The sequence below is a fragment of the Narcine bancroftii genome, chromosome 1, assembly GCF_036971445.1.
Source record: "Narcine bancroftii isolate sNarBan1 chromosome 1, sNarBan1.hap1, whole genome shotgun sequence".
Lineage (NCBI taxonomy): Eukaryota > Metazoa > Chordata > Chondrichthyes > Torpediniformes > Narcinidae > Narcine > Narcine bancroftii.
Genome location: NC_091469.1, coordinates 126,020,810 through 126,046,802, shown reverse-complemented (window position 1 = coordinate 126,046,802; position 25,993 = coordinate 126,020,810). Strand labels below are relative to the sequence as shown.

Here is a 25,993-nt window from a genome sequence, read left to right as displayed (position 1 = left end):
CTTGAAAAGATGAGCTATGGACAGATAGCCCAAGAAAACTCCCATCTGCCGAATTGCTTTTGCTGGATTGCAAGAGCATGAAGTGTTATTTTTTTCAGATAAATGGTAAATTTTGCTTTACAACCATTGTCACCAAGGTCTTGATGTCAATGGAGAGGGAAAAAAAAATCTGGGTGAGCTGAAAATGGAAAAATCTGAAAAGGTTCCCGAGGCTCTCAGTCGGAATTGAAAGGGGTTCCTTGTTAGCCAGCAGCTCCAACCTTGAATCAGTGTTGGGGAAACTTCATGGCTCAATGACCCTCCCCCTGCCTCAAATGCTGCAAAATTCGTGTTGTAATGGAGTCACTGGGCTTTGCATTTTATAGAAGGTACCCCAAATTTTAAAATTTTAAAGCCAAGCATTTCCAGGGTAGGGACATCTAAATAAGGAGGACATAGATTGAAGGTGAGAGGGGAAAGATTTAAAAGAGACCTGAGGGACACCTTTTTTCAAACAGAGGGTGGTAGATATGTGTAATGAGCTGTCAGAAGATGTAGTAGAGAGAGGGACAATTACAAAGTTTAAAGGGCATTTAGACTGGTAATAGATAGGAAGTGTTTAGATATGGACAGGAAAATGGTTCAGGCTTGATCAACATGGACAAGTTGGGCCAAAGGGCATGTTTGTGGGCTGTGAATCTCTATGACTAATGGAAGCTGGATTCAGATATTTTGATCCATTACTTGGACATTCTCCTACCCACATTGATGCAGGAAAAAGGGGAGGTAAATGCAAGGTTCCAGATTGCCACCATGACTCTCCAATCCTTTGGAAATTACCCAAGATGGAACACAAACTGAGAGGAAGGAGTGCAAGCTCTGGATACCAGAGGTCATGCACCCAAGGTTATTGACTGTGTCATGATTCTGGGCACAGGCACATTAGGTTATTAGATGGCAGCGGAACTGAATTTAGATCAGTCTTCATGGTAGAAGACATTAGTAGCTTACCAGACTTTCAAGGGTCTCTGGGAAGTGAACACTGTCAAGATCATGAGAGAGTAGGTACGTGGGAAGCTAAATGGTCTGAGGGTAGATAAGTCTCCCGGACTGGATGAAATGCACCCTCAAGTTCTGAAGGAGGTTGCTGCAGAGATTGTGGAGGCTTTGGTAATGATCTTCCAGGGGTGAGTGGATTCTGGCATGGTTCCAGAGGACTGGAGAATTATGAATGCCACACCACTGTTTAAGAAGGGAAGGATACAGCAGAATGGCAACTATAGATCTATTAGTCTGATGATGGTGGTTGGGAAGATGTAGGAATCAATTGTCAAAGATGAGGTTATCTAGAGGAGCGTCACAAGTTAGTCCAAGTCAGCATGGTTTCCTTAAAGGAAAATAATGCCTAACAAACCTACTACAATTTTTTGAGGAGATAAACAGGACAGACAGGGGAGAAGCAGTGGATGTTGTGTACTTGGACTTTCAAAAGGCCTTTATGCCACATATGAAGCTGCTTAACAAGATGAGAGCTCGGAATTACAGGAAAGATACCAGCATGGGTAGAGTTTTGGGTGCCCTTATTTAAGAAAGAAACTGCTGGCATTGGAGAGGGTTCAGAGAAAATTTACTGGAATGATACCAGGAATGAAAGGGTTAGCATATGAGGAATGTTTGTCGCTTCTTGGACTGTACTCGTTGGAGTACAGAAGGATTGGAGGGGGGCGCCTCATATAGACTTTTAGAAAGATGAAAGGACTGGACAGAGTAGATGTAACAAAGATGTTTCCACAGTAGGGGAGTCTAGGACAAGAGGCCACAATTTTAGAATAAAATGGCGTCAATTTGAAACACCAATGCGGAGAAATTTCTTTAGTCAGAGATTGTGAGTCTGTGGAACTTGTTGCTGACAGGCAGCAGTAGAAATGAGGCCGTTGGATGTATTTAAGACATAAACTGACAGGTATTTGATTAGTCAGGGCATCAAGGGTTATGGGGAGGTCGGGGAGTGGGGCTGTGATAAGAATCAGCTTATGATTAAATGGCAGAGGAAACTCAACGAGTCAATTGGCCTCTTACATCTTGTGATCTTGTACACTCATTTTCCAGACTTTGTAAGTGCCTCTTAATGCAGGTCATTTATTGGAGGGTGGGGAATGCTTTAAAAAAAATTGTCATGTCTGTAAAGAAATTTGATCTGCATAACCTTAATCATTGGTTAAAATCTGCTACCACTTTTAAAAACGTCACATGGTAAGCTATTGCCATATTATAGGTATTATGGTTCAGAATCTGTTCAGAACTGAAATTAAATGGCAGCAGTGCTGGAGGTGCTGTAAAGGCAGCGCTGCCACTTTGCAGACCCTGGGAGAGCAGGGAGCAGAGAATCAGCACTCCCCTGCAGGGTCCAACTGCCAATACCTCCATACAGGCTTTCAATGGCCTGTTAAAGGAGCTAACAGTGTTTAATTTAAAATGCTGTGACAACAGGGTCTGAGCCCAAGATGGCAGCGCCCGTGTAGAGCAGCAGCCTCGAGCAGCGGACTGGCACAGGGCACCAGTAATGAGAAGAACATTCTCCATTGAGAAGGAGAAGCTGAGGTGACCAGGGTGGCAGATCAAGGAGAGGCTCTGCAGCTGAAGAATACACACAATCGGCAAGCTATTGTCGACTTGTGGGTGAGGAACCCACACAGGCTGCGAGCTGGTGGAGACTTGAGGTCAAAGGACTCATAAAAGGCTGCGGGCAGGTGGAGACTGGCTCATGGGAGCCAGGTGTTGTGACCGGGTTTCGAGAGGATGCTGAGGGCAAGGAGGGCTCCCAAAGGGCCATTGGCACTGAAGGCTTATTCATCGTGTTGGAGGTTTGGATCTGAGCTCAGGATGCTGGTGGTTTGAACTGAACTGACTCTTGTGCAGCTGCAGAGGCTACGGAAGTAATGGCGGCAAATTCACGGACACTCAGTGACTCTCTTTTGCTTCTCTTTCTCTGACTGTCAGGGGCACCGGGTAATGCTAATGCTAACGGCAAATCTGTGACTGCCTTATGGCAGACTAAAAGTAATTTTTTGTTTTATTACAGACAATAAATAGTATCTGATTAGAATGGGTTTATGGCATTCTTAACTATAGATTAAGAACCCAAACACTGAACGTCAGCAAATAAAAAAACTTTTAAGTATCTAGAGATTTTTTTTTAAGTATTAAACGGGGCTGTGCGGCTTTACATAGTTAAATATGAACCTGATGAATGAGACATTGAGAAGGAAAATGCAGCCAAGCAGTATGAAATGCCTCAAGACAGAACTGAGAGCTCAATTTGAAATTACAGCGATGACGTAGTTTGATTGCATCAGAAAACTCAGTAAATAGTTAAGAGAGAAGGAGGTGTTTAGTAGTTGCCAAGGAAGATTGGAGAAATCCTTCAAGACGAATAAAATTGGAGCAGGCACAGGAGAAGCTGCTGAAGAATGAAATGTAATAATCGGTGAGCAAAAGAAAATTGACCAAATAGTGGAATTGGACTGAGATTCTTGTACAATACTAGTAGGCTTGTTCACTCCTCAAACGGTAATTCATGACCCGCTTCACAAAGTAGTCAAAAAATAAGATCAACCAGCACTTACTGAAATAAATTTAAGGATACAAATTTGGCCCACATGATCATTTGCCAAAGGAATCAATTTGTGTTTGCATACCGAGTTCAAGAGACCTAACAATATGCTAATTTTAGAATCTTCATTGGATCAAGCTTTTGGGAGAGATTGACATATTGTCCAGCTTTTTAGGGCATCTGACCTATCTTCAAGGGACTAAGTCGAGTAGCCAGAGCTGTGTGGTGGAAAATGAGCTGAGTGGCTGCATCACAGTCTGGTATGGGGATGCCAATAGTTTATAACTGAAGGAAATCTCAATAATCATGAGATTAAACAGTCAAGAAAAAATAAATAGTTGTACCAGGCAAATTCTTTAAGGACTCAAATCCAGATCTTGAAGATTTGATTGCAAGATCTTCAAAGGAAGAGCACCACCTTGGCTTCAAATCCAGAGAAATGGCCGTCTCCAAAGCAGAAACCACACTGTAAATAGATAGTAATTCATCAGTTATACCAATTCTTTTAGAATAATTGAATTAATTATAAACAGCAGCTGCCCATCAGAACATTAAAGAAAATAATCTTTGAGTGATTATTTAGCTACTCCCTCTCACCCACAAAGCAGAACTAGTGAAAGAACTAAAAAAAAATCATTGATTATGTTTCTTGCTCCACAGATGCTTCTGAACACTTCCAGCATTTTCTGATATTGTTTCATCGAAAGCTTTCTCAAGATTGAAATACTAGAATTATTGGGGGCAGATGAAATTGACCACCTGTCATATCCCAGAAATAAAACAATTCTGACTAAATTATTTAGGAGATTCAACTACAGTAAAATCTCCATTATCTGGAATTCAATCCACCTGCAACCTCAAGCAACTGGAAAAAAAATCACGAAAAACAAATAGATAAAACGTTTGAAACTTTAAATTGTTAGTTCACCAATCCATGCAACTTGCAATCTCGAGCAACTGGAAAATTCACTTATCCAGCATCTACCAATTCCCATAGGTGCCAGATACCAGGGATTTTACTGTATTTAGATAAATTGGAAGAGGTCAGGTGAAGTCAGTGGAATCATATTCCATCACCTCCACATTCAGGACTGGGGAACCACATTCACTATGAGATTATCAGCTCACAATCTGACCAGGAGAGAATTCAGTTGTTCTGATTAATATTGTGATTGTGTCTGAATTCTACTAAAGTTTTGATATTGCATCAGGTTTTGTGGAACTAGACAGAGTCAATTATATTAAAAACATGAATGCGTGGACATTCTTGAGAAACTTGGGCTATTTTGGCTTAAAAAAAGTTATCACTTGAAGGCTGAACATTTAGTATTTTATCAGATAGTTAAAAGAACGAAAAGATACATTTTTATTATTACCTTTAACAGCCAATGCAAGACAATAGGATATAAAATTAATAAAAAGTTAATTAATGATCAATAGGAGGGAACTTTTCTTTATATAGTGATCATTGGGAGCAATAATCTTCCCAAAAGAGAAATGGGGAGAAACTTTAGCCCCTTTCACACTTGCATTCCAGTAAATCAGCCGTTCAGTGTCCCGGGATAGGAATGGGGGTTTGGCCTTTCACAATAGACCGCTCTTAACCAGGACACTGAATGCTTTCACACTTGCGAGGGTTTATCCCCAGTGTTCAGCCTGTTCTACCTTTAATCGGAAATGCCTGCAATTTTTGCTGCCCGTTTCAACGCCGGTGTCTGCAGACGCCGGGGATTGTACTAGGGGTGGAGGTGAGCAGATTTTGCTTTCACACTTGCCACTTTAAAGGCCAATTGGCGCTTGATTCCTGGGATCACTGGCAAGTGTGAAAGGGGCTTTTGAAATCTGTAAATACATCTTTTAATTATGCTGAAAGTTAGAGTTTCATTGGTTTTCCAGGTAACACACAAGAAGGCCTTCTTTATGTATAAATATTTTAGGGATCTTCTAAATCACACATGTCAAACTCAGGCCCGCGGGCCAAATTTGGCCCGTGATATAATTATATTTGGCCCACAAGATCATATCAAATATGTATTCGAGCTGGGCTGCTGGCCGCCGCGCCAGTATAGTGCATGCACAGCTAATACTACAAATCCCAGAATGCTTTGCAAATGCGTTGGCGCCGGCCCGTCAGCCCGCTAATCGCCCCCACCTCCTCTCTTTACTTTCATTAGCACCTGCGACCTGTCGCCTAAATCACATGTAATAAACGCCTTACGAAAAATGGCCAAATGAAAGACAGAAAACAGGACCTTTCAAGACAGGTGGGAGGCAAACTCTGACCCCAGTGTTTGATGAACTTGCATCTAAGAGATGCCAAGTATCTGATTTAGACCCAGGTGCATCAGAGTAAATCACAGTGTAGCAAGCTCAGCTTGGATTAATATTTTCTTTGGTTCACTTTGGACTGTTCATAGTTGAAAGATTGGATTTTCATTGAAGCAAGTTGTTATTTTTTTGACTTGTTGGCTTGTGGAAAAAAAATACATTTAAAAGTAGCTTAATAGAGAAATATTATTTATTGAATAATTTATTTCTCATTTGTTAATGCTTCTTCTGGAAAGAGTTTAACCAAAACTATTATTAAACATTTATTTTAATAAGAAAAAGTTTAACATTACATATGTTGAAAGAAGAGAAAACATGCAGATGTTGTTGAAAATTTTCAATAAATATTTAGTTTGGCCCACGACTTAGTCCAAGTTTTTAATTTTGGCCCTCTGTGAATTTGAGTTTGACACCCCTGTTCTAAATTATAAAAGTCATTGTGGCTTTTTTTCCATTTTTTTAAGTAGTTGCATAAATATTATCACACACAACTTTTTTTTCTACCGAGGAGAGCCTCTAACAACTCAATTGTTTCCCAGTCCCTAATACTTACAGATCAGAATCACGGAAGCCAAGGACTAAGTTATTGTTTCAAAATTTAATACAATGAGTTTGGAAGGATTGAAGTAAAAGGAGGAATCTATGTCTGAGTATATCATACCGATACCCAGATCCTAAATCTGCTGAAGAATATTGGTATGAGGAGTTATGGATAATTTGGTTGCAGGGGTTTGTTTATTTCAGTGCTCCATGAGTGAATATTGACTTTCTCGAGTGAAATGTGTAAATGACCAATTCTGGGTCAAGAATTTTGATTGGCATTCCCAGTATGATTCACACTAGAACGACATCAATCCTCATGTGAAGCTGCATTTCAGCATTGCCGGTAATCAGTTTTTAACCATGCACATAGACCAGTCCAACTCCCATTGGGTCCTCATAATGCTGTATACTCTGCAGTTGAATGATTTAAAAGGTCATCATGCCCTTGTCTATAATTTCTGATGCAGGCTGACGACTCATTCGGAAAACTGCCATGCACTATCACCCTAATCTGAGGCTTCCACAGAGCTCCACTGTCATTTCAGTTAGGATGAAGTGCCTTTCATAGCTCATATCTGTAGCCTCAGGATTACATTAGGTAGGTGTGGCTAATCGATGTCCTGCCACACTATTTATTGCTTACGGCAGCATTCTAAACATCACTAATGTCCTATACAGCAGGGCAGGCAATTAATCTAATATTGATGGTTTGTACATTATCAAGATCAGCATTTATCTATTATGCATCCACATGACATTAACACTAACAGAGAATTGACTCTAAAACTATTATACATCCTCTTAAGTTTTCTTCAGCGGAAAACATGAGGCAGAGGGAATACTTGGCTATGCAGATGTTTCCAGATTCACTTCAGATATTTGTACTTTCTTTCTGTTTTTATTAGGACTGAACAGTCAGCCTCTGGCCAGTCAGCCTCCAAGATCAAATGAGCTTCCCTTCTGTCTAAATTAATGGGTGCAAAACTTTCAGAAAGCCTGAAACTAAGAGCCAAAGTAATGAACTAGAAGCATGCCATGGATGGTTAACAGTGAATTAACGTGTGGCTGTCAGCATGTTCATGGAATGACACTCTGGTAACCAAATGGTCAGAATGGTTGCAGCTAAAGGAAGCACACATCAATAGCAAGTGTAAAGTAGATTTCACAGTTATATAGCATGGAAACAGGGCTTTTGTCCAACCTGTCCATCCTCACCAAGATACCCATCTTAACTAATCCCATTTGCCTGAGTTTGGCCCATATCACTCTTCAACTTTTCTTTCCAGGTACATGTTCAAATGTTATCTAAGCATTAATTTTACCAAGCTCTACAGCTTCCTCCAGCAGCCCATTTCATATACTCAACACCCTCTGTGGGGAGAAATTTGACCCTCAGATCCTCTTTACATCTTTCCCCTCTCACATTAAATCTATGCTTTCTACCCTGGTTAAAAAAAAATGAACATTTACCCCTCCCTATGCTTTTTATAATTTTTTAAGCCTTTATAAGGTCACTTCTCTGCTTCCTTTGTTCATCTCCCATGTTCATTTATGAGCTAATGACACTTTTAGGGTGTTTTGCATCTGAGATCAGATTCCTGCTACCTCCTGCCAGATGCACCCTGATGCTGTTCCAGCCCCCCTCCTCATCAACCCTAACACAGTGGTTCTCAACTTTTTTTTATTTCACTCACATACCACTTTAAATAATCCCTTACTAACCTCATCCTATGCCATAGGGATTACTTAAGATGGTATATGAGTCGAACAAAAATGGTTGAGAACCATTGCCCTAACACAAAGTCATCTTTCAATTTGCTTCATTAAAATGTTGCATATTCATTAGTAGAGTGGCAGAGAGCAAATTTCCTCCTCTCTCTTTCCTCTCTCGGCCTTTTTCCCACAATATCACTGGCAGCATTGTGAGTTGTGTGGGTGTCTCTAACAGCGAGAGCCTGGCACTGCAGCCAGATAGCTACAAGGTGGCATCTGTGCAAATGCAGGAGGTGGTTTTATTGGAGTGCATCAATTTCCAAATAGGGAAGCATTTGAGAAAGCTACATTATCTGTTTTGCCGCACCAGAAACTCCTTAGACACCAAGTGCCCGCAGGAGCATGGCAATATTTAGGGCTGTATCTTCTTTTTTGGAAGCAAATGAGGACACGATCTGTTACCTACACAAAATATTACAGGACATCATGTTAAAGATGTTGCTTCAAAAATAGAATATTTCCCCATCAAATCCATTCATAAACCTCAAGCAACCTCTTTGCTGAACATTTGTCCTCTGTCTGTAGTGGACATCCAAAGCTCTCATTTGCATTTCCACTTTGGCCTGTCTGTCCCAGCCTCCTCCACAGTCAAGGTGACCCCAAACACAAACCAGAAAAATAGCACAATATATTCCTTTGGATAGTCTACAAACCAACGAGTTCTTCGATTCTAGTTAACTCACACTTTTCTTCTCTCCTGATCTGCCCATGTCTTCTCGCACACTCTTCTTTCCAACCCTCTTCCTCCTTAATGCCCAAGGCACCAACCCACCTGGCTTCATCCACCAATCACCCACAAACTCCTCCCATTAGTTATCCTATCCCCTCTTCCTTCTGTTTCCATCTGCGTATCATTCCTCCCTTATCCGCTCCAACTCACCACTTTCCTTTCTTATCAGATTCCATAATCTGCAGCCCTTTGCTGTCTCCAATTATCACCTCCAGCTTCTATTGCTCTCTCCACCCATCCCTTCCCCGCCTGGCTTCATCTGCCCACCAACCCCTCTTTGCCTGGATCCCTTGCTTCGCCTCCCCACCACTTCTTTATACTGGCTATCTCCCCTTTAAACTTTCAGTCCTGATGCAGGGTCTTGACCTAAACATTGATCATCTTTTTCCCGCCGCAGGTCCTGCCTGCCCTATGGTACGTTCCTCCACCAATTTGTTTTTTTTTGCTTCATAAACATCAAATTGCAAATTTAGTACAAGTATTGTAGAAAGTATAGTTTAGCCACACAGGTTTAGTACAATATTAAAATCATCCCATACATATTAAGCAGGAAAATTAAGGCTATTAAGCTTTGTACTATCATAGCACTGATAAGCTGTGAGATCTGTCTGTAAACCTCTCTTGATTAAAGAGGGCATGAATAGATAAATCCAAAAGTACCTGTTGTTGATCATCCTGTAGGACTGTAGAGTGGAAAAGAAACAGAAATGAAAAATTAAACAGTGGAAAAGATGCCTTCAAGCCATCAGCAACTGACATTAAGCAAACTTCAAGGATATTCAAATTTAGTATCAAAAATTGCAGTACTGATCGACCAGGAGTGATTGAAGATGTTTTCACTAAACTAACATGCAGATTTTATAGTACTGTAAATTAACATTCTCTCAATTAAATACTGACATTTGTGCACCCAAATATCTTTCAAATTCAGAGAAGCTGGCAAATAAACCACAATGAGGCCATGTTATCTGCATTGATATCAGTGCAGAGGGGCAGCAAAATGAACATAAAACAAGTTCAGTCATTCAGTTATCTGACATTTCCAGACTTTTTTAAAACAAAGTTGAGCATTTCTCATTGGTAATAGATTAGTTATGGTTACTGATTCAAAGTCCACTTCAGAGACTTGAAAATAGCATGTCATTGGAATGGTGAGGAACTTGTATTTCAAATGGAGAGTTAAACTGAAGCCCTTTTCACACACAGGGTGGGTGCCAAACATTGGTAAAACTCACCTGCTCCTACTCAAAAGTGTCCTGACCAACATAATCAAAAGCAGATAATTTGGTCTGATTGTCAATTACATCGCAATTGGCTCCAGTCCTATTGCAACGGTACATTTGACATGAAATTAATCAGCTGCATGCAACCTCATGATGCCCAAGGTAATGAAAGGTGCTGTATAAATATGTCCTATAAATATTTTGATAGGTATAAAAATATGTTTGAAGAAATATTTGAACAAGTAGTTTTATCTTTAATTTATAAAGAAAAGGAGAAAATAGCAACATTTTGTTTTAGAAAAATGTCAGATTTTATAAGAATGGTTCAGTAAGATAGTGCTTGCAACATATCTGAACACATAGGTGATATTTTTAACACTGAGAATCAATGAGGCACACTTAGGCAAAAAGTGATTTTGATCCGAGGAAGAATTTATTTGGATATTCCACTTGAAAAGGAAAATGAAAATGAATGTACTTTGGGACAACTGCAGCTAATAAGATCTGAAAAAGCCAACGCAAGCTTAATGGACCAAATAGTTCTGTTGCACACACAGTTTAAATTGGAAGTTCCGATTTTACATTTTTCAGGATAATGGTAAGCCCTGCATTTATTGCCCATTCCTGGAGCCCCAGAGAAGGTGGCCACTTTTTTAACCTACTGCAGTATTTTTGTTGAAGGTTCTCCAAAATGCTGTTGGATGGAAAGTTGCAGGAATGGACAACCTATGGCCCACGGGGTGAATACACCTGGCGATCCAAATTTATGCAGCCCACAATCCAACCACTCAGCAATTAACTACATTTTTATTAAACCCCGCCAACATTGGCAGCTTGCACAAAAGCAGTTGGTTCGGCTACAGTAGTGCAGTGCATTGTGGGTCGATTGAGTGCTGCCATGCCAGGCGGGCAGTGGGATCCAATTTTGAGCGGACAGTCTGAGTTTGGAATGTGCGGGTTCAGCTTGCAGGTAACGGGCGCTGATATCATCGAGCCGACGGGGTGAGACTGAGCCAGTGGAGCCAGCATGTGAATGAATGAAGCTGGTATCCGGATCCCACTGGCTGATGGCCAATGTTTTTTGGCAGGTGTAGTCAGGGCTTCCCCCCCAAATCAGTGGGCCACAACTGGTCAGTGCTGCAGGAAATCATTCTGGAATGAGGAGGTTACCTCGACCGCAGGACAAGGAGGAGCTTCAAGGAAAGGAGAAAGGCAAGCAGAGAGAGTGGGCATGCGCTGAGATGGATGTTGGTCCAGTGACCTAATTCTAACAATGTTTTACCATGTTATTTAGAGCAAACCAGCCTTCAAATGATCAAGTATCTGATCAAAGTCAGAATTAACAAATAACAGTATGATAATGGAATTCAAACAAGAAATTAGTAAGTTCCTGGACCTAGTACAATACACAAATGTGCTGGAGAAACTCAGATCAAGCAGCATCCATGGGAAGTAAAAGGTAGGTAACATTTTGTGGCTGTGCCCTTCGTTGGGAATCTACTCTCCTCGCTGCCTCTTTGTCCATATCGCTCTCTTCCTTCACTCACCTTTTTTTTAAAACAAGCCTACCCTCTGGCCATCCTCTTCTTCCCCTCCATCTTTTGTTTTCTTGCACTCTCTCTTTCTCCTTCCCCTCCACCCGACTGCTATGCTGAAGTCAAGTTGCTATGGGTTGAACGGCTTCCCACCACTTCTGAGATGAACTTCATTCCAGATAGGAATTTACTGGAAGTACATCTTGTTGCTTGAATTTTTTCTCCATAAATTATTATCAGTTGTGTTCATACATTGTACATTATGTACTTCAGGCATAATGTACTTCAGACATAATGTCTGTGCTTCAGTATTTATTTCAGAGAGGTCCGCCATTCAACCAATGACACCCCATCCAGCCCACGCATGGTAAAAGGTTGTCACCCCTGATTTAAATCCATTGATATTTAGAAAAAAAAACAGTATTATGTTTGGAAGTCAGTAGGGGAGCAGAGGGAACCTGCAGGTGGTACGAATCCCACATGCTGGCTGCCTTGGTGGCGGCAAAGGTCAAGGTTTGGGGGGTGCTGTCAGGAGACTCTAGTCATGAAATGGCAGTGCATTTTGCAAAAGGTGCACTGTGTAAAAATGGTGCACTGTGATGAAGTAAATGAGCGTTGAGGACAGCAGATGGAGTTGCAATCAAGAGAGCTGCTTTGCCTTGGATGCTGTGGGGCTTGAATGTTGATGGAGCTGGGCTCATCCAAACTGAAGAGAGACCATTGCATAGCACTTCTTATGGGAATTTGAAACAGAATTAAAATTCATCGTCTTGCAGCACCATCACAGCGCAAACATTTATTTAAACCACCTAACAAAATTAATAAAAATAGTGCAAGATAAAGAAAGTAAGGCAGTGTCTGTGTGTAGAGCGTGTCGAACGAACCAAAGACTTGTTGATCCAAACCAAGACTTTTATTAACTAGAAGACTGGGGCCTATCACAAGTAGGCCGACCAGTCCAGAATGACCTGGTCTGGCTAGGAGCAATCCTTTAAGACCTGCCAGAAGGTGTGGCTACACTTTGCCAATCACAGTCATCCTACACTACAATCTGTACAGATACACATTGGTGATAGAATCTGTACTATCACACTGTGGTTCATTGTTCATTCAGAAATCTGATGGCAGAGGGGAAGAAGCTGTCCTTGTGCCACTGAGTGCTCATTTTCAGGCTCCTGTACCTTTTTCCCTGATGTAGCAGAGTGAAGAGGGCATGGCCTGGGTTGCCAGGGTGGGGATGGGCTTTGAGAATAGAGGGTGCTTTCTTAAGACACTGGCTCTTGTTGATATCCTCAATGGAATGAAGACTGGTGCCATGATATCGCAGGCCAAGTTAACAACCCTCTGGAGTTTTTTTTTCTTGTCCTGAACAAAGGCACTTCCATTCCAGCCAGTGATCCAACCAGCCAGAATACTCTCCATGGTACACCTGTAGAAGTTTGAGGGTGTTCGGTAACATACTGAATCTCCTAAAACTCCTAAAGGAGTCAATCACTGCTGGATAACCAAGCTCTGACTTGGCCTTGTCATCATGTTGCTTTTGTGGCTTCTGGAGTTAAGTGAATGGGCAATGCTGACCACCTTCTCCCCCCCCCCCACCACCCAACCCCCAACCCCCACCCCCAGGATGCTGATGTACAAGTTTTAACTTTAAGTTTATTTGTCACAAAATACATAGTACAGTGAGAAGGTTTCTTCTGCAAACAGGCTGGTTCTAACATTCATACAATCATCTAAAGAACAGGGTAGAGGATCGCAAAGAAGGGGAAGTTCAATTAGCACTGACCATAGACAGCACAAGAACACTATTATAGGGTTCATTCAGGAGCCTGATGATTCCAGAGAAGAAGCTATCTTTAAGTGTGCAGGTGTATGCTTTCACACTCTTAAGCCTTCTCCCTCATAGGTCGAGGGAGAAGAGAATGTAATGGGCCCTTCAATAGACAGGAAGTCAAGGATCCAGTTACAGAGGTTGCAAGCAAGTTGCAATGGTCAGGAACTCAGTGATGACAATGCCATTGAATATCCAAGGGTATGTAGTTAGACCCTCTCTTGGTCTTCATGTTAATTGCCTAGCGCTTGTTAAGCACTCAACCCACAAGTGACACAAGGCTCATTTATGTCACAAATCAAGGGAAGCTTTATAACGTTATGAAATACATTTCTCTGAATGGAAAATATCAAAATGTTTTAAAGTTTGGAATTGAGCTGTCTAGTGACATCTTGCTGCGATTCTGACATTTTAAATTTTGTCATACCTTCTGGAATTTTAAGATCAGTCACTTTGCCACTGCTTTTTTAAAATAAGTTAATAAGTGTTTGATTATCACTCTGGCCACAGATTATAATGTTAACTCTGTCCTGTGAGAGGAATCTCATTCAGAAGAGACCATTTGAGCAGGAGGAAAAGGAATGCTGCCCTGGTTCAAGTGAAAACATTAATCCTCCTTCAAACCAAGCTGCCTAGATTTCCCCTCCACAAGTTGCTGCTAAGGATACCCTGTCTCCAACTCTGTGCCAAGGGTTATGGCTATTGATATTTTCAAAGGTTAGTTTTGAAAGCTAACTTCCATCTGTTCTGAACAGGAAGACCACCCAATTCCGCAATGGATGAGTGAGAAATTAACACTGAACATTTTAACCCATATCAAGCTAAAATGTGCTGTGATGGTTTGGCTTCCATCTAGTAAAAGTAATTTGGCCATTTTTAGCTCAAATGGAAACACATTTCTCATCTGACTCTTATGGAAGAAAACCAAATCAAACAAAGTACTCTGTAAGAAAATTATTGTAATCAAATCCAAATGAAAAGCAATATTAGCTGATCCAAACTGGATGCAAGGTACTGAAGGCTGGCGATGGAAGATTAATTAAGAGCTAGAGAACAGAAATACAGGTTAACCACAGAAACAAAGGAAGAGATAGAGTTCAAAGTAGAAAATCAAAAAACTGCAGGCACTGGAAACCTGACCAAAAATATTTGCAGAATGCACTAGGCAGTTCAGGCAGCATACATAGAAAAAGAAATGGAGTTCATGTTTGTGGGTGAAAATATTTCACCAGAATTAGAATGTCTGGTGTTAACTTGTTCTCAACAGTTAGCATACAGTGCAAGCAACCTGGATTCACATCTGGTGCCATTTGCAAGGAGTTCATACATTCTCCCTGTATCTCTCTGGGTCTTGCCCAGGTGTTCTGGTTTCCTCCCACTCTCCAAACTCACATGGGGTGTGTGTAATTGGGTGGCATGGGTTTAAAGGATCGACATCGGCTTCTACCACGTTGTTTATAATTTTTTTAAAAATTGAAATGTTATCAGTTTCTCTTCTCTATAGATCAGTAAGATTGATAAAAAGAGAAACAGTTAATGTTTCAATATTTTTTAAATTATTTTCGTACTTTCCCTGTTCAGATAAAGGGTCTTGGATGTTCCACATGGGCTGTCTGATCTGCTGAGCATTTACAGTATTTTTCCAGGTTTTCTTGTACTTCAAAAAAATCTAAAATAGGCATGAAAGTGTGATTCAAGGGCAAAGTTAGTTGAGCTACACCAAACTAAGTTGACCTTATAAAGTTAACTCCATTAAATATTAGCTCAGTGCATTTAAAGCATTATTGCATGACCTACTGGAAGCCCCTTAGAACTAGATGGTTGCAATATCTATCAGTGTTAATCATTAAAAAGCCTTGGAGAGTAAAATAATGAAATGATCAAAATACGTCAAGGAAATAATATCCAGGTATATTGTCTTGCACTTTTGTTGAACAAAATTTCATATTGATAGGTGATATCCAAAATATTCCCCAAGGTATTTCCACGCAAACCAATCTCTGACCAAGCACTATACCCATTGAAATTTAAGGATGTAGCATTTGTCTAGTTATCCTGATATACTGGCTATATCACACATGTCAGGCGCTACCTCACATGGGACATGAGTTCCAATGAGTAGTGTATAATGAGTATTGATAATTATATTAGCAGTCAACAGTTTCATTTGTTTTCTCAATGAAAAGTATGTAGCTTGTCAGATTAAAAAGGACAGTCAATGCAATATCAGAGGTAAGATTGGCAATTATTTAAAGGCTTATTGGTAGTAATGGTCAAGCATTCAGCCTAAGCATTAAGCTAGAGAAGTTAGGATAAAACCTAGCCACTCATAAAGGCATAAAACTATGCATAGAACATTACAGCACAGAAATCAGGCCATTCAGCCCTTCTAGCCTGTGTCAACCATTGTTCAGCTCGTCCCAATAAACTTCTCCCATTCCATACCCCTCCGGACCTCTCCCATCCATGTATCTATCCAATTTATTCTTAAAACTCAAGGTCAAGTCTGCACCTACCACATCAGATGGCAGCTCATTCCACACTCCCACCACTCTCGGAGTGAAGAAGTTCCCCCTAATGTTTCCCCTAAACCTTTCCCTTTTCATCCTAAACCCATGTCCTCTCACATTTATCTCTTCTAATCTGGGGAAAGAGCCTATTCACATTTACTGTCTTCACACCTCAATTTTGTAAACCTCTATCAAATCTCCCATTATTCTTCTTCGTTCCAAGGAACAAAGTCCGAGCCAGTTTCATCTTTCCCTGTAACTCAACTCCTGAAGACCTGGTAACATCTTAGAAAATGTTCTCTGCACTCTTTCAAACTTAGTGATGTCCAGAACTGCACACAATATTTCCAAATTTGGCCTCACCAATGTTTTAAATAACTTCAACATGACATCCCAACTCAAAACTTTAATTTATAAAGATGCCAAAAGCTTTCTTTACAACCCTGTCCACCTTCAGAGAACAATGTACCTGTATCTGCAGGTCTCTGCTCCACCAAATTCCTCAGTTCCCTACCATTTACACTGTACGTCCTTCCGTGATTTGCTCTTCCAAAATGCATTACCTCACAATTGTCTGCATTAAACTTCATCATCCATTTACTGGCCTATTCTCCCAGTTGGTCCAGATCCCTCTGCAAGCTATGAAGATCTTCCTCACTGTTCACCATGCCTTCTTACTTTGTGTTATCAGCAAATTTGCTGATCCAATTTATCACGTTATGATCCACATTTACCACGTTATCATCCATGCTGACCAGTTTAGCATTCTGGACCAATTCCATTTGCCTGTTTTTGGTCTATAGTCTTCAAAACTATTCCTAAGCATACAAGTGCCCAAATTACTATTGAACATTGTCATTATACCCGCTTCTCTAGTGGGATAATCCAGATACAGCAGTAGGAGTTAGTGTAGAAGTTAGCGCAACGCTGTTACAGCACCACCCATCAGGACCTAGGTTCAAATCCTGATCTGTCTGTAAGGAGTTTGTATGTTCTCCACATGTCTCTGTGGATTTCCTCCAGGTGCTCTAGTTTCCTCCCACTGTTCAAAACAGTGGGAGCCGGGGGGGGGGGGGGTGCTGTAGATCAAATTGGATACTATTGGATGGCATGGGCTTGTGGGCCAAAAGGGCATGTTACTGTGCTGTATGTCTAAATTTTAAAATTGAAAGAAATACAGATTACCAGCTTAGTGGTAATCCCTTCTTAAATCTTTCCCCTCTCACCTTAAACCTATGCTCCCATTGTAGAATCACCTACCCTAGGGATAAGACTGTGAGCACTTGCCACTCAACCTGAGTTGGGAATTAGATCTATTTCTTCAGTATAAGGGTGTTAAAGGTTACGGAGAGAAGGCGGGGACGGGGTACTGAACTTTAAGATCAGCCATGATCTCGTTGAATGGCGGAGCAGGCTCGGAGGGTCGAATGACCTACTCCTGCTCCTATCTTCCATGTTTCTGTGTTTAACCTCAAGTGACTTCGCCAGCTAGTACGAGTGAAGGGAAGGACACTGCAAAGAGAGGTCAGGTAAAAATGAAATCAAGTTAAAAGTGAACTAGGCCAGGTCAATAATATTTCCTTTGTAAGAATTTTGTTTAAAGAACAAAGCATGCTAAAAATGCTGAGTTTACAATGTATCCAACCTCTTTGATTCAGATTTGTCATTCTTATTTTAAAGTACTGTGCATCTACTTGTATAACTGATTGGTGGTTGTGTTGATAAATGATACCTATATTGCTACTTGTCACAAATATTACTGAGTCACAAATCCAAATCTTTTTGTGCATGAGATCGTGTAAGACCCACAATTAATAAGTGGATATACATCTGTTGGCAATTAGTACAGCCAGGACAGGGGTAAAACCAAGACAAAATTAATGATGCCATTCCTTCAACACATTTGCTAAAGTGCTTTAATTAACTCTCTCAGTACTGGTTGGTCACATTGGTGTATTTGGGCAGCACTCATTTATATCCTAAATACAAATAACAATATGCAACACTGAGCTTCAGTCACAGCATGGAAAATAATCCTTATATTCACATTGAATGTCATTAAAGTCATCTATCTCAAGGTTTTTCTCGGGGAAAGAATAATCGAGGATTAAAATCAGGGATTTTAAATTTGTTTTAAAGTAAGCATGTTTCCAATAATTTATACCAAAATCTTAGCTTTGGGTATTGTTCCTATTTCCACAATGTGAATGAATCTTTGTAAACATACCTTTAGGAATGCCATATCATCAAATACAAAACTCTTCTTCGTCTTCTCAACATCTTCTTTTGTAGAATCAATGTTACATCGGTAATGGACCATTTGGTCACATAGGTGTTCCAGTTTCATCTTCTTCTCCTCTTCAAGGACCTGAGACATTTCTGTATATTGTGAAAGCAGCAACTTCATTATTTCTTCATGCTGCTCCTCCAAATATTTCTTCTCTTTGGCAAAATTTACCTGCGATTTTCAGAAAAAAATTTGCATAGCTTCAGTGAAATTGGCTCGGCTTCCTACAAGTCTATGGTAATCTTTGTCCTGTTCTTATGTACTGAAACTTATTCATTCTAGAACATAGAACATTACAGCACAGTACATGCCATTAGGCCCTCAAAGTCATGCTGACCTAAATATTCAGACCAAAAAAAAGTACTGAACCCTTTCCACCTTGCAACCCTCTATTTTCCTTTCATTCTTGTGCCTAAGAGTCTCTCAAATCTCCCGAATGTTGCAGCCTCGACCACCAACCCCACAAGGCAATTCAGTCACCCACAACACTGTAAAAACATCTGATGTCTCCCCTAAACATTCCTCCCTTCACATTACAATGATGCCCCCTGGTATTCACTATTTCAGCCCTGGGAAAATTCACTCAAGGTGAATTAACAAGTGTATTTCCAGCTGATCACAGAAATATGGGCTTTTTAGCTTCAGGGACTGATTAAGGATGGTCAGCATGGTTTTGTCTGTGGGAAATCATGACTCCTGAATTTGATGGACATTTTTGAAGAGGTAGCCAAAAAGACTGATGAGGGAAGGGGCAGTAAATGTTGTCTACAGAGACTTTAGCATGGTCTTTAACATGGTAGGTTGGTCCTTAAGGTCAGAATACAGAGTGAGCTAGATAAATGGGTACAACATTTGCTTTATGGTAGGAGTCAATGGGTTGTAGTGGAGGATTGTTATTCACCCTGGAGGCCTGTGACCAGCAGTGTGCTGCAGGGGTCAGTGCTATTCACATCATTGGAATAACAAGGAAGGCTACTTGTATATGTAATAGTTGATGGAAAATTGAGGAGCTGGGGATTTATAGCTGACAAAGCTATGATGGTCCACAGGATATAGGTAAGCTAAATATATATTTTAGCGCGCAGCTTGGGATGTTCCAAGTGCAAACTGAGGGCCTATACCTAGCATTTAAGATGCCTTAATATGCCCACAATACTGTGTTCCATTTTGATCACTGCAGATCAGAGGATAGATGAAGGTATTGGAAAAGTTAATCAGAATAATATCAGGGTTAATTGATCTTAATAATCTTGCTAGATTATTAGGGCTACACAGGATGGAAAACCCAGGGGATATCAATGCAAAAGATTAAAGTATATATCTAGAAATATTTCTTTGTAAAGGAACAAAAATCCAGAATAAACCAGTAAAACTTGCAGAAAGCTGATATCACTGCCAGAAGCTGAACACAACTCGTATTTTGGATCTGGCCAGCTCAGTGGTTCAGTTCAGCCAACTGCCTTACATCTCCAGTGACCCAAATTCGATCCTGACCTCTGAATCAGTGTAGAGTACACACATCTTCCCAATGACTGTGTGGATTTGCCCTCCATGTGCTCTGGTTTCATCCCACAGCCCAAAAAGTTCAGCCCCCATTGTAAATTGACCCAGGACATAGATTTTAGGTAGGAGCCGATGGGAACCTGGAGGTAATAAAATGAGTTGGAGAGGTTGAGTGTTTATGAGTACTTAACGGTTGATGCAGATTTGATGGGCCAAAGGGCCTGCTGTATCTCTTTATGGCGATGATGACTTGCTAACTTGGCGGCTCCCTGGACCTCATTTAATGGTCTTCCAGGCTAGTCGACACATTTTACAAGCAAGTTTCGCTTTTCTGGCTCAAATGAAATATTTCACCGACTTGGAAAAAGAGTGTTAGGGTTTTGATAGTACACATAGTGTGTAGAATATTTGGATGGGAGAAGCTTCAGGCAGCAGTTTTTTTTGTGATTTTTTTCCCCCCCAAATGCCTTCTAAAATTCAGGGGCTATACTGCAGTGTTCTAGTGAATCTCAGTTATCTCCAATTCTCCCTATCATTTGGAGCAGATAAATGGTGCTTTAAAATAGTTGTGGTCAGAAAATTGAAGCTATTTTGCTATCTTTTGTCAGCTGTTTGATTTTCTCTCCTTCGTCTTTGTGCGACATTCATTAGGGAACAGGAGTCGACTTTGAAGTCTGTCAAGCCAACAATGTCATTCAATAAGATCATGTCTGATCCAACTTAAATCTACTTTCCTGCCCTCTCCAGAGAACTTTTGATTAAAATAAAAATTTCCTTCTCAGAAGTGAGTACAGTAAAATTCCCATTATCTGGCACCTACTGGGATGTCATGGATGTCAGATATGCAAATTTTCCAGTTTGCTGAGACTCACTCTTCCAATGTCCAACTAATACACCTGCATTAAGAATACTCTGTTTGAAAGACAAAAGACAGTTCAAAATGTAAAGTAATTTGAAAAAATTCAGTATTATAGTCTTTAATTATGTAAAGTTCACTTTAATCAAGTAATTTCCATAACTTAAAAAATTTAAATTTGAACCTATAAGAGTTGGTCTAGCCATTACGCTAACCATGCCACCATCATAATTAACCCCCTCCCCCATGTTTACAGGTAAAGCCTTACTAATATACCCAGTACTAATAAAAATAAAGACTCTTATTAATCAGGGATAGGGAGAAACTTTGAGAGAGTCATGAGTGGCATCGACTAGCTCTTCATCCTAGTATCTTGGTCAGACACTCGGCACAACCCAGCTCACCTCCATGCAAGTGTCCTGGTCAGGCCCTCGCCGCAACCCGACTCACCTCCACACAAGTGTCCTGGTCAGACCCTTGCTACAACCCGACTCCCCTCCATGCAAGTGTCCTGGTCAGGCCCTTGCCACAACTCGACGCTAATGTCCTGGTCAGGCCCTCACCGCAACCCTACTCATCTCCACGCTAGTGTCCTGGTCAGGCCCTCAGTTCACCTTCCCCATGCTGACACGACGACTCACGGCAACCATGAAAAGAATTGAGGGGTATTTTCCATTCAACAGGGAAAACCTCTGCATGTCCAACAAAGTCTCTGCGCTCCCCCAGGGTCCATCTGCCCAGTCCCATTTATTTGAATTTTTAAAAATTTATTTACTTTCAATTTGTTTTTTGCTGGTTGTTTGAGATTCTGGTTCATTGAATGACAGATAATGGAAATTTTACTGTTTATTAGTGGAGCAGATTAATGGGGTATAAATTGGGCGGCACGGTCACGTGGGGCGAAATGGTCTGTTACCGTGCTGTATGTCTAAAAGAACATTTTCTCACCACCACGATATTCCAAGTGAATCTTCTCTGAACTGCTCCCAATAATAAGATATCTTTACTTAAATATGGAACCCTAAACAGCCCAAAGAATTTTCAATGCGGTCTTGGAAGCCTTCTATAGTTGTATGTTGAATTACCGTTCTCTCCATAATGTTTGGGACAAAGACACTTTTGTTCTTTATTTGCCTCTGAGCTCCACAGTTTTAAATTTGTCATCAAACAATTCACATGTGATTCAAGTGGACATTCCAGATTTTATTCAAGGTTATTTGCATATATTTTAGTTTGACCACTTTTTAAACATAGTTCCCCCATTTCAGGGCACCACAATGTTTGGGACATTTGGCTTCACAGATGTTTGTGATTTTTCAGGTATGTTTAATTGCTTCATGGGTGCAGGGATAAGAGAGCTAGGCTTCTTTCTAAGCTTTTGATTGCCTTTAGAGTCTGTAGTTGCCATTTCTCAATGTGAGGACCAGAGCTATGCCAATGAAAGACAAAGAAGTCATTATGAGGCTGAAAAACAAGAATAAAACAGAAAGAGACATCGGCCAAACATTTGGATTAGCAAAATCAACTGTTTGAAACCTCATTAAGAAGAAAGAGCTCAGTAACAGCAAAGGGGCTGGTAGGCCAAGGAAGACCTCCACTACTGATGACAGAAGAATTCTCATCACGATGAAGAAAAATCCCAAAAAAGATAGTTCAGAATCTCTCTTCAGGAGGCAGGTATGGATGTGTCAATGACTGCTGTCCATAGAAGACTTCATGAACAGAAATACAGAGGCTACGCTGCAAGATGCCAACTTCTCGTAAGTCACAGAAAATGGATGGTCAGATTACAGCTTGCCAAGAAGAATTTGAAAGAGTCTGCAGAATTCTGGAAACAATGGTCTTGTGGACAGATGAGACCAATATTAACCTGTATCAGAGTGATGGCAAGAGAAAAGTGTGGAGGCATGAAGGAACTGCGCAAGATCCAAAGCAAACCACCTCATCTGTGAAACATGGTGGTGGGGTGTTATGGCCTGGGCATGTATGGCTGCCAGTGGAACTGGCGCATTTAACTTCATTGATGACGTAACTTCTGATGGCAGTAGCAAAATGAATTCTGAGGTGTATAGAAACAACTTATCTGTTCAGGTTCAAGCAAATGCCTCCAAACTCATTGGACGGCTCTTCATCTTACCGCAAGGCAATGATCCCAAATATACTGTTAAAGCAACAAAGGAGTTTTTCAAAGCTAACACTGGAAAATTATTGAATTATAATCAGTCACCCAATCTAAATCCAAATAAGTATGCGTTCCATGTGCCACAGGAGCTGAAGATGGCTGCAGGAGAGGCTTGGCAGAGCATCACCAGAGAAGATGGTCAGCACTTAGTGATGTCTGTGAATCACAGACTTCAAGCAGTCATTACATGCAAGGGATATGCAACAAAGTACTAAACATGACTGCTTTAATATACATACCATTGCCATGTCCCAAATATTGTGGTTCCCTGAAATAAGGAGACGATGTATAAAAAGTGTTGTAATTTCTATATGGTCAAACCAAAATGTATACAAATAACCATAGACTATTGGGCGGTCTATAATACAACCCAATGAGTGTGGTCATACTTTTCCCATTCCTCAGCTCCACCCATATAGCCTCAGTAGACAAGGCCTCTGGCTGGTCCTGCCTGAGCACAACTGTGATAGTTTCCTTGATGAGCAATGTCACTCCTCCCCCCCTCCATCCCACCCATTCACATCTAAAGCAACAGAAGCCCAGAACATGGAGCTTCCAGTCCTGCCCTTCCTGCAACTAAGTTTCACTCATGGGATTCTGTGTAAGTCAGGATATTTGTCCCTTGGCAGGAGATTGATGAATCTAATCAAACCATTTTCTTTTTCTTCATTTCTCTCTTCATTTTCTCTCCTTTTTTTCTCCTGGGTGGATTGGAGGGGGGTGGGGGGAGCATTAGAACTTGTTTTTTTTTTCTTTTCTTACTCAAAATCAACATTGAATGATAAGATTATGTTGCTTTTATGTAATTGATGAATTTCATGTTTTCACATTTATTTGAAAATATAAACAAAACAATAAAAATGTTTCACTAATAGGCCACAGTATCAAGTTCATCTGTCTTTCCGACTGTGACAGAATTGTGTTATTATTAATCTTTAGTTTGTAGTAGTGCTATAGATAGACTACAACTCCCAGAAGTCTAGCGAACTGACATAGGATGTCATAACATCATGATGTGGCACTCACGGTTCAATGATTTAAAAGAATACGCATGTGACTCGAGTAAACAAGTTGATTTACATGCACTGTGTGTGTCGTTATTTCACATTCATCAGCCACCACTGCATTTTCAGTGGCTACAATTAGTGACCCCGACAAGTCCAAAATGAGCTTTTGGATCATATGGATACTGCAGCTGTTGCTGTTAAGCTACCACCCTTCTGGCCAGGCTGAGGCACAATTTCACCTCATGAAGATCAAGGAAGACACGACTCGCTATTATCACCTTGTCAGTGCCTTGGACCAAGCCACTGCCAAGCGAGTTGGTGACGTCCTGTGTGATCCACCGGAGCCTGGAGAAAGCAAATATGACATTCTAAAAGCGCTCCTGCTGTGAGTTTATGGCATGTCCCACAGAGAGAGGGCTGCCAGACTATTACAGATGGAGGAGTTGGGTGACCGTGCCCAGTCTAAACTAATGGACAACATGCTGTGCCTGGCATCTGTCCAACAGCCAGATATGTTATTCTAAAGGCTCTTCCTGGAGAGGATGACAGAGACAGACTCTTATTATCACAGATTTCTTTTGAAGACCCCAGTAGCTCGAGAGACAGACGTCCTATTGCTGGCAAAAATAACACACCAAAAGGTCTTCGGACAACATCACAGCTGCTGCACCCAGCACCTTCGTTTTTGACACTGTTTCCCAAGCCAATGCTCTCAACACAGCAGCTCCAATAATGAGGCAACATCTCAAGTCAGGCAGACAGCCTTTTGAGACTTCCACCTGGTGTTTTTATCACCGGCATTGGAGAAGCAATGCACATAGGTGCCTGCCACCCTGTCCAACAGTCATTAATGACTGTGATGGTTGGCTGAAAATCTAAGAGCCTTCTGTCTGTTTTGGATCAACTATTGTAGAGCTCGTCGAAAGAACCAAAGACTTGTTGATCCAAACCAAGGCTTTTATTAGCAAAAGACCGGAGCTCTTCACAGGTGGCCGACCAGTCCGGAATGATCCGACCTGGCTAGGGACACAACCCTTTAAGGCCCAAACAATAGGTGTGGCTTAGCTCTCAGCCAATCGCTGTAAGCACAGTCTAGATACAGTAACTATATACACTATGTACATTGGTGATAGATCTGTACTATCACAACTATCCTAACGTAAATGTTTGGTGGACACAGGATCAGAGGTTTGTGTTTTTCCACCAACCAGTTTCGATACATGTTATCCTACCCCTAACCTCCAACTCACAGCAGTCGATAGTTCCAATATACCCATGTATGGCACCAAAAAAATGAACATTCAGTTTGAGGCGAATATTTACACATGGCATTTTATTAAGGTGGCAGTGTCAAGACCGCTACTCGGGGCCGATTTCATTCGAGCTCATTCGTTCATGGTGGATTTAAAAGGGCATCAGCTGGTGGATTGTATCACCTTTCAAACTATTAACCTTCAAGCCGTACATAAGACTGTTGATAAGTTCACCAAACTTGTAAAAGAGTTTCCTGAAATTACAACTCTGCAGTATTCAACCCCCACCATGAAATGTGGAATAACTCACCATATTTCTCCCAAGTGTCCTCCCGTTCATGCTAAAGGCACATCGCTTGCCTGCAATTAGCTAAACAAGAATTCCACAAAATTGAAGAGCTGGGGATAATTCACAGGTCCAACAGCCTATGGACGTCTCCATTCCATTTAGTCCAAAAACGCACCAGAGGGTGGAGACGTTGTGGAGATTATAGATGGCTCAACGATGCCACCATACTGGATCGCTACCCTATTCCTCATATTCAAGGTTTTTACGTGAATCTGCATGAGACGAAAATCTTTTCAAAAGTGGACGGTGCACGGATATCACCAGGTGCCAGTGGAACCAGACGAAATCATGAGAAATGACAATACTTACCCCATTCAGCTTGTTCGAATTTTTACGTATGCCTTTTGGATTTAAAAATGCAGCTCAGACCTTTCAGCAAGTTATGGATGCAGTAGGGCCAACATCTTCATTTATCTAGATAACTTATCAGTCACCAGCAAAACTAAAGAAGAGCACATTGAACATCTGTGTTCACTCTTTAGATGTCCACG

At 41.0% G+C, this 25,993-nt stretch overlaps 1 protein-coding gene across 1 annotated transcript in view; it reads right to left on the bottom strand.

Moving 5' to 3' along the window:
• LOC138763766 (cardiomyopathy-associated protein 5-like) overlaps positions 1-25,993 on the bottom strand; it is an 87,846-nt gene that overhangs the window by 22,104 nt on the left and 39,749 nt on the right. The window contains exons 4-6 of the mRNA XM_069938484.1: positions 18,293-18,523; positions 9,627-9,649; positions 3,937-4,058 (exon numbers count right to left, since the gene is read on the bottom strand). Coding sequence (XP_069794585.1) covers positions 3,937-4,058; positions 9,627-9,649; positions 18,293-18,523 — 376 coding nt within the window. The remainder of the gene's footprint in view (positions 1-3,936; positions 4,059-9,626; positions 9,650-18,292; positions 18,524-25,993) is intronic.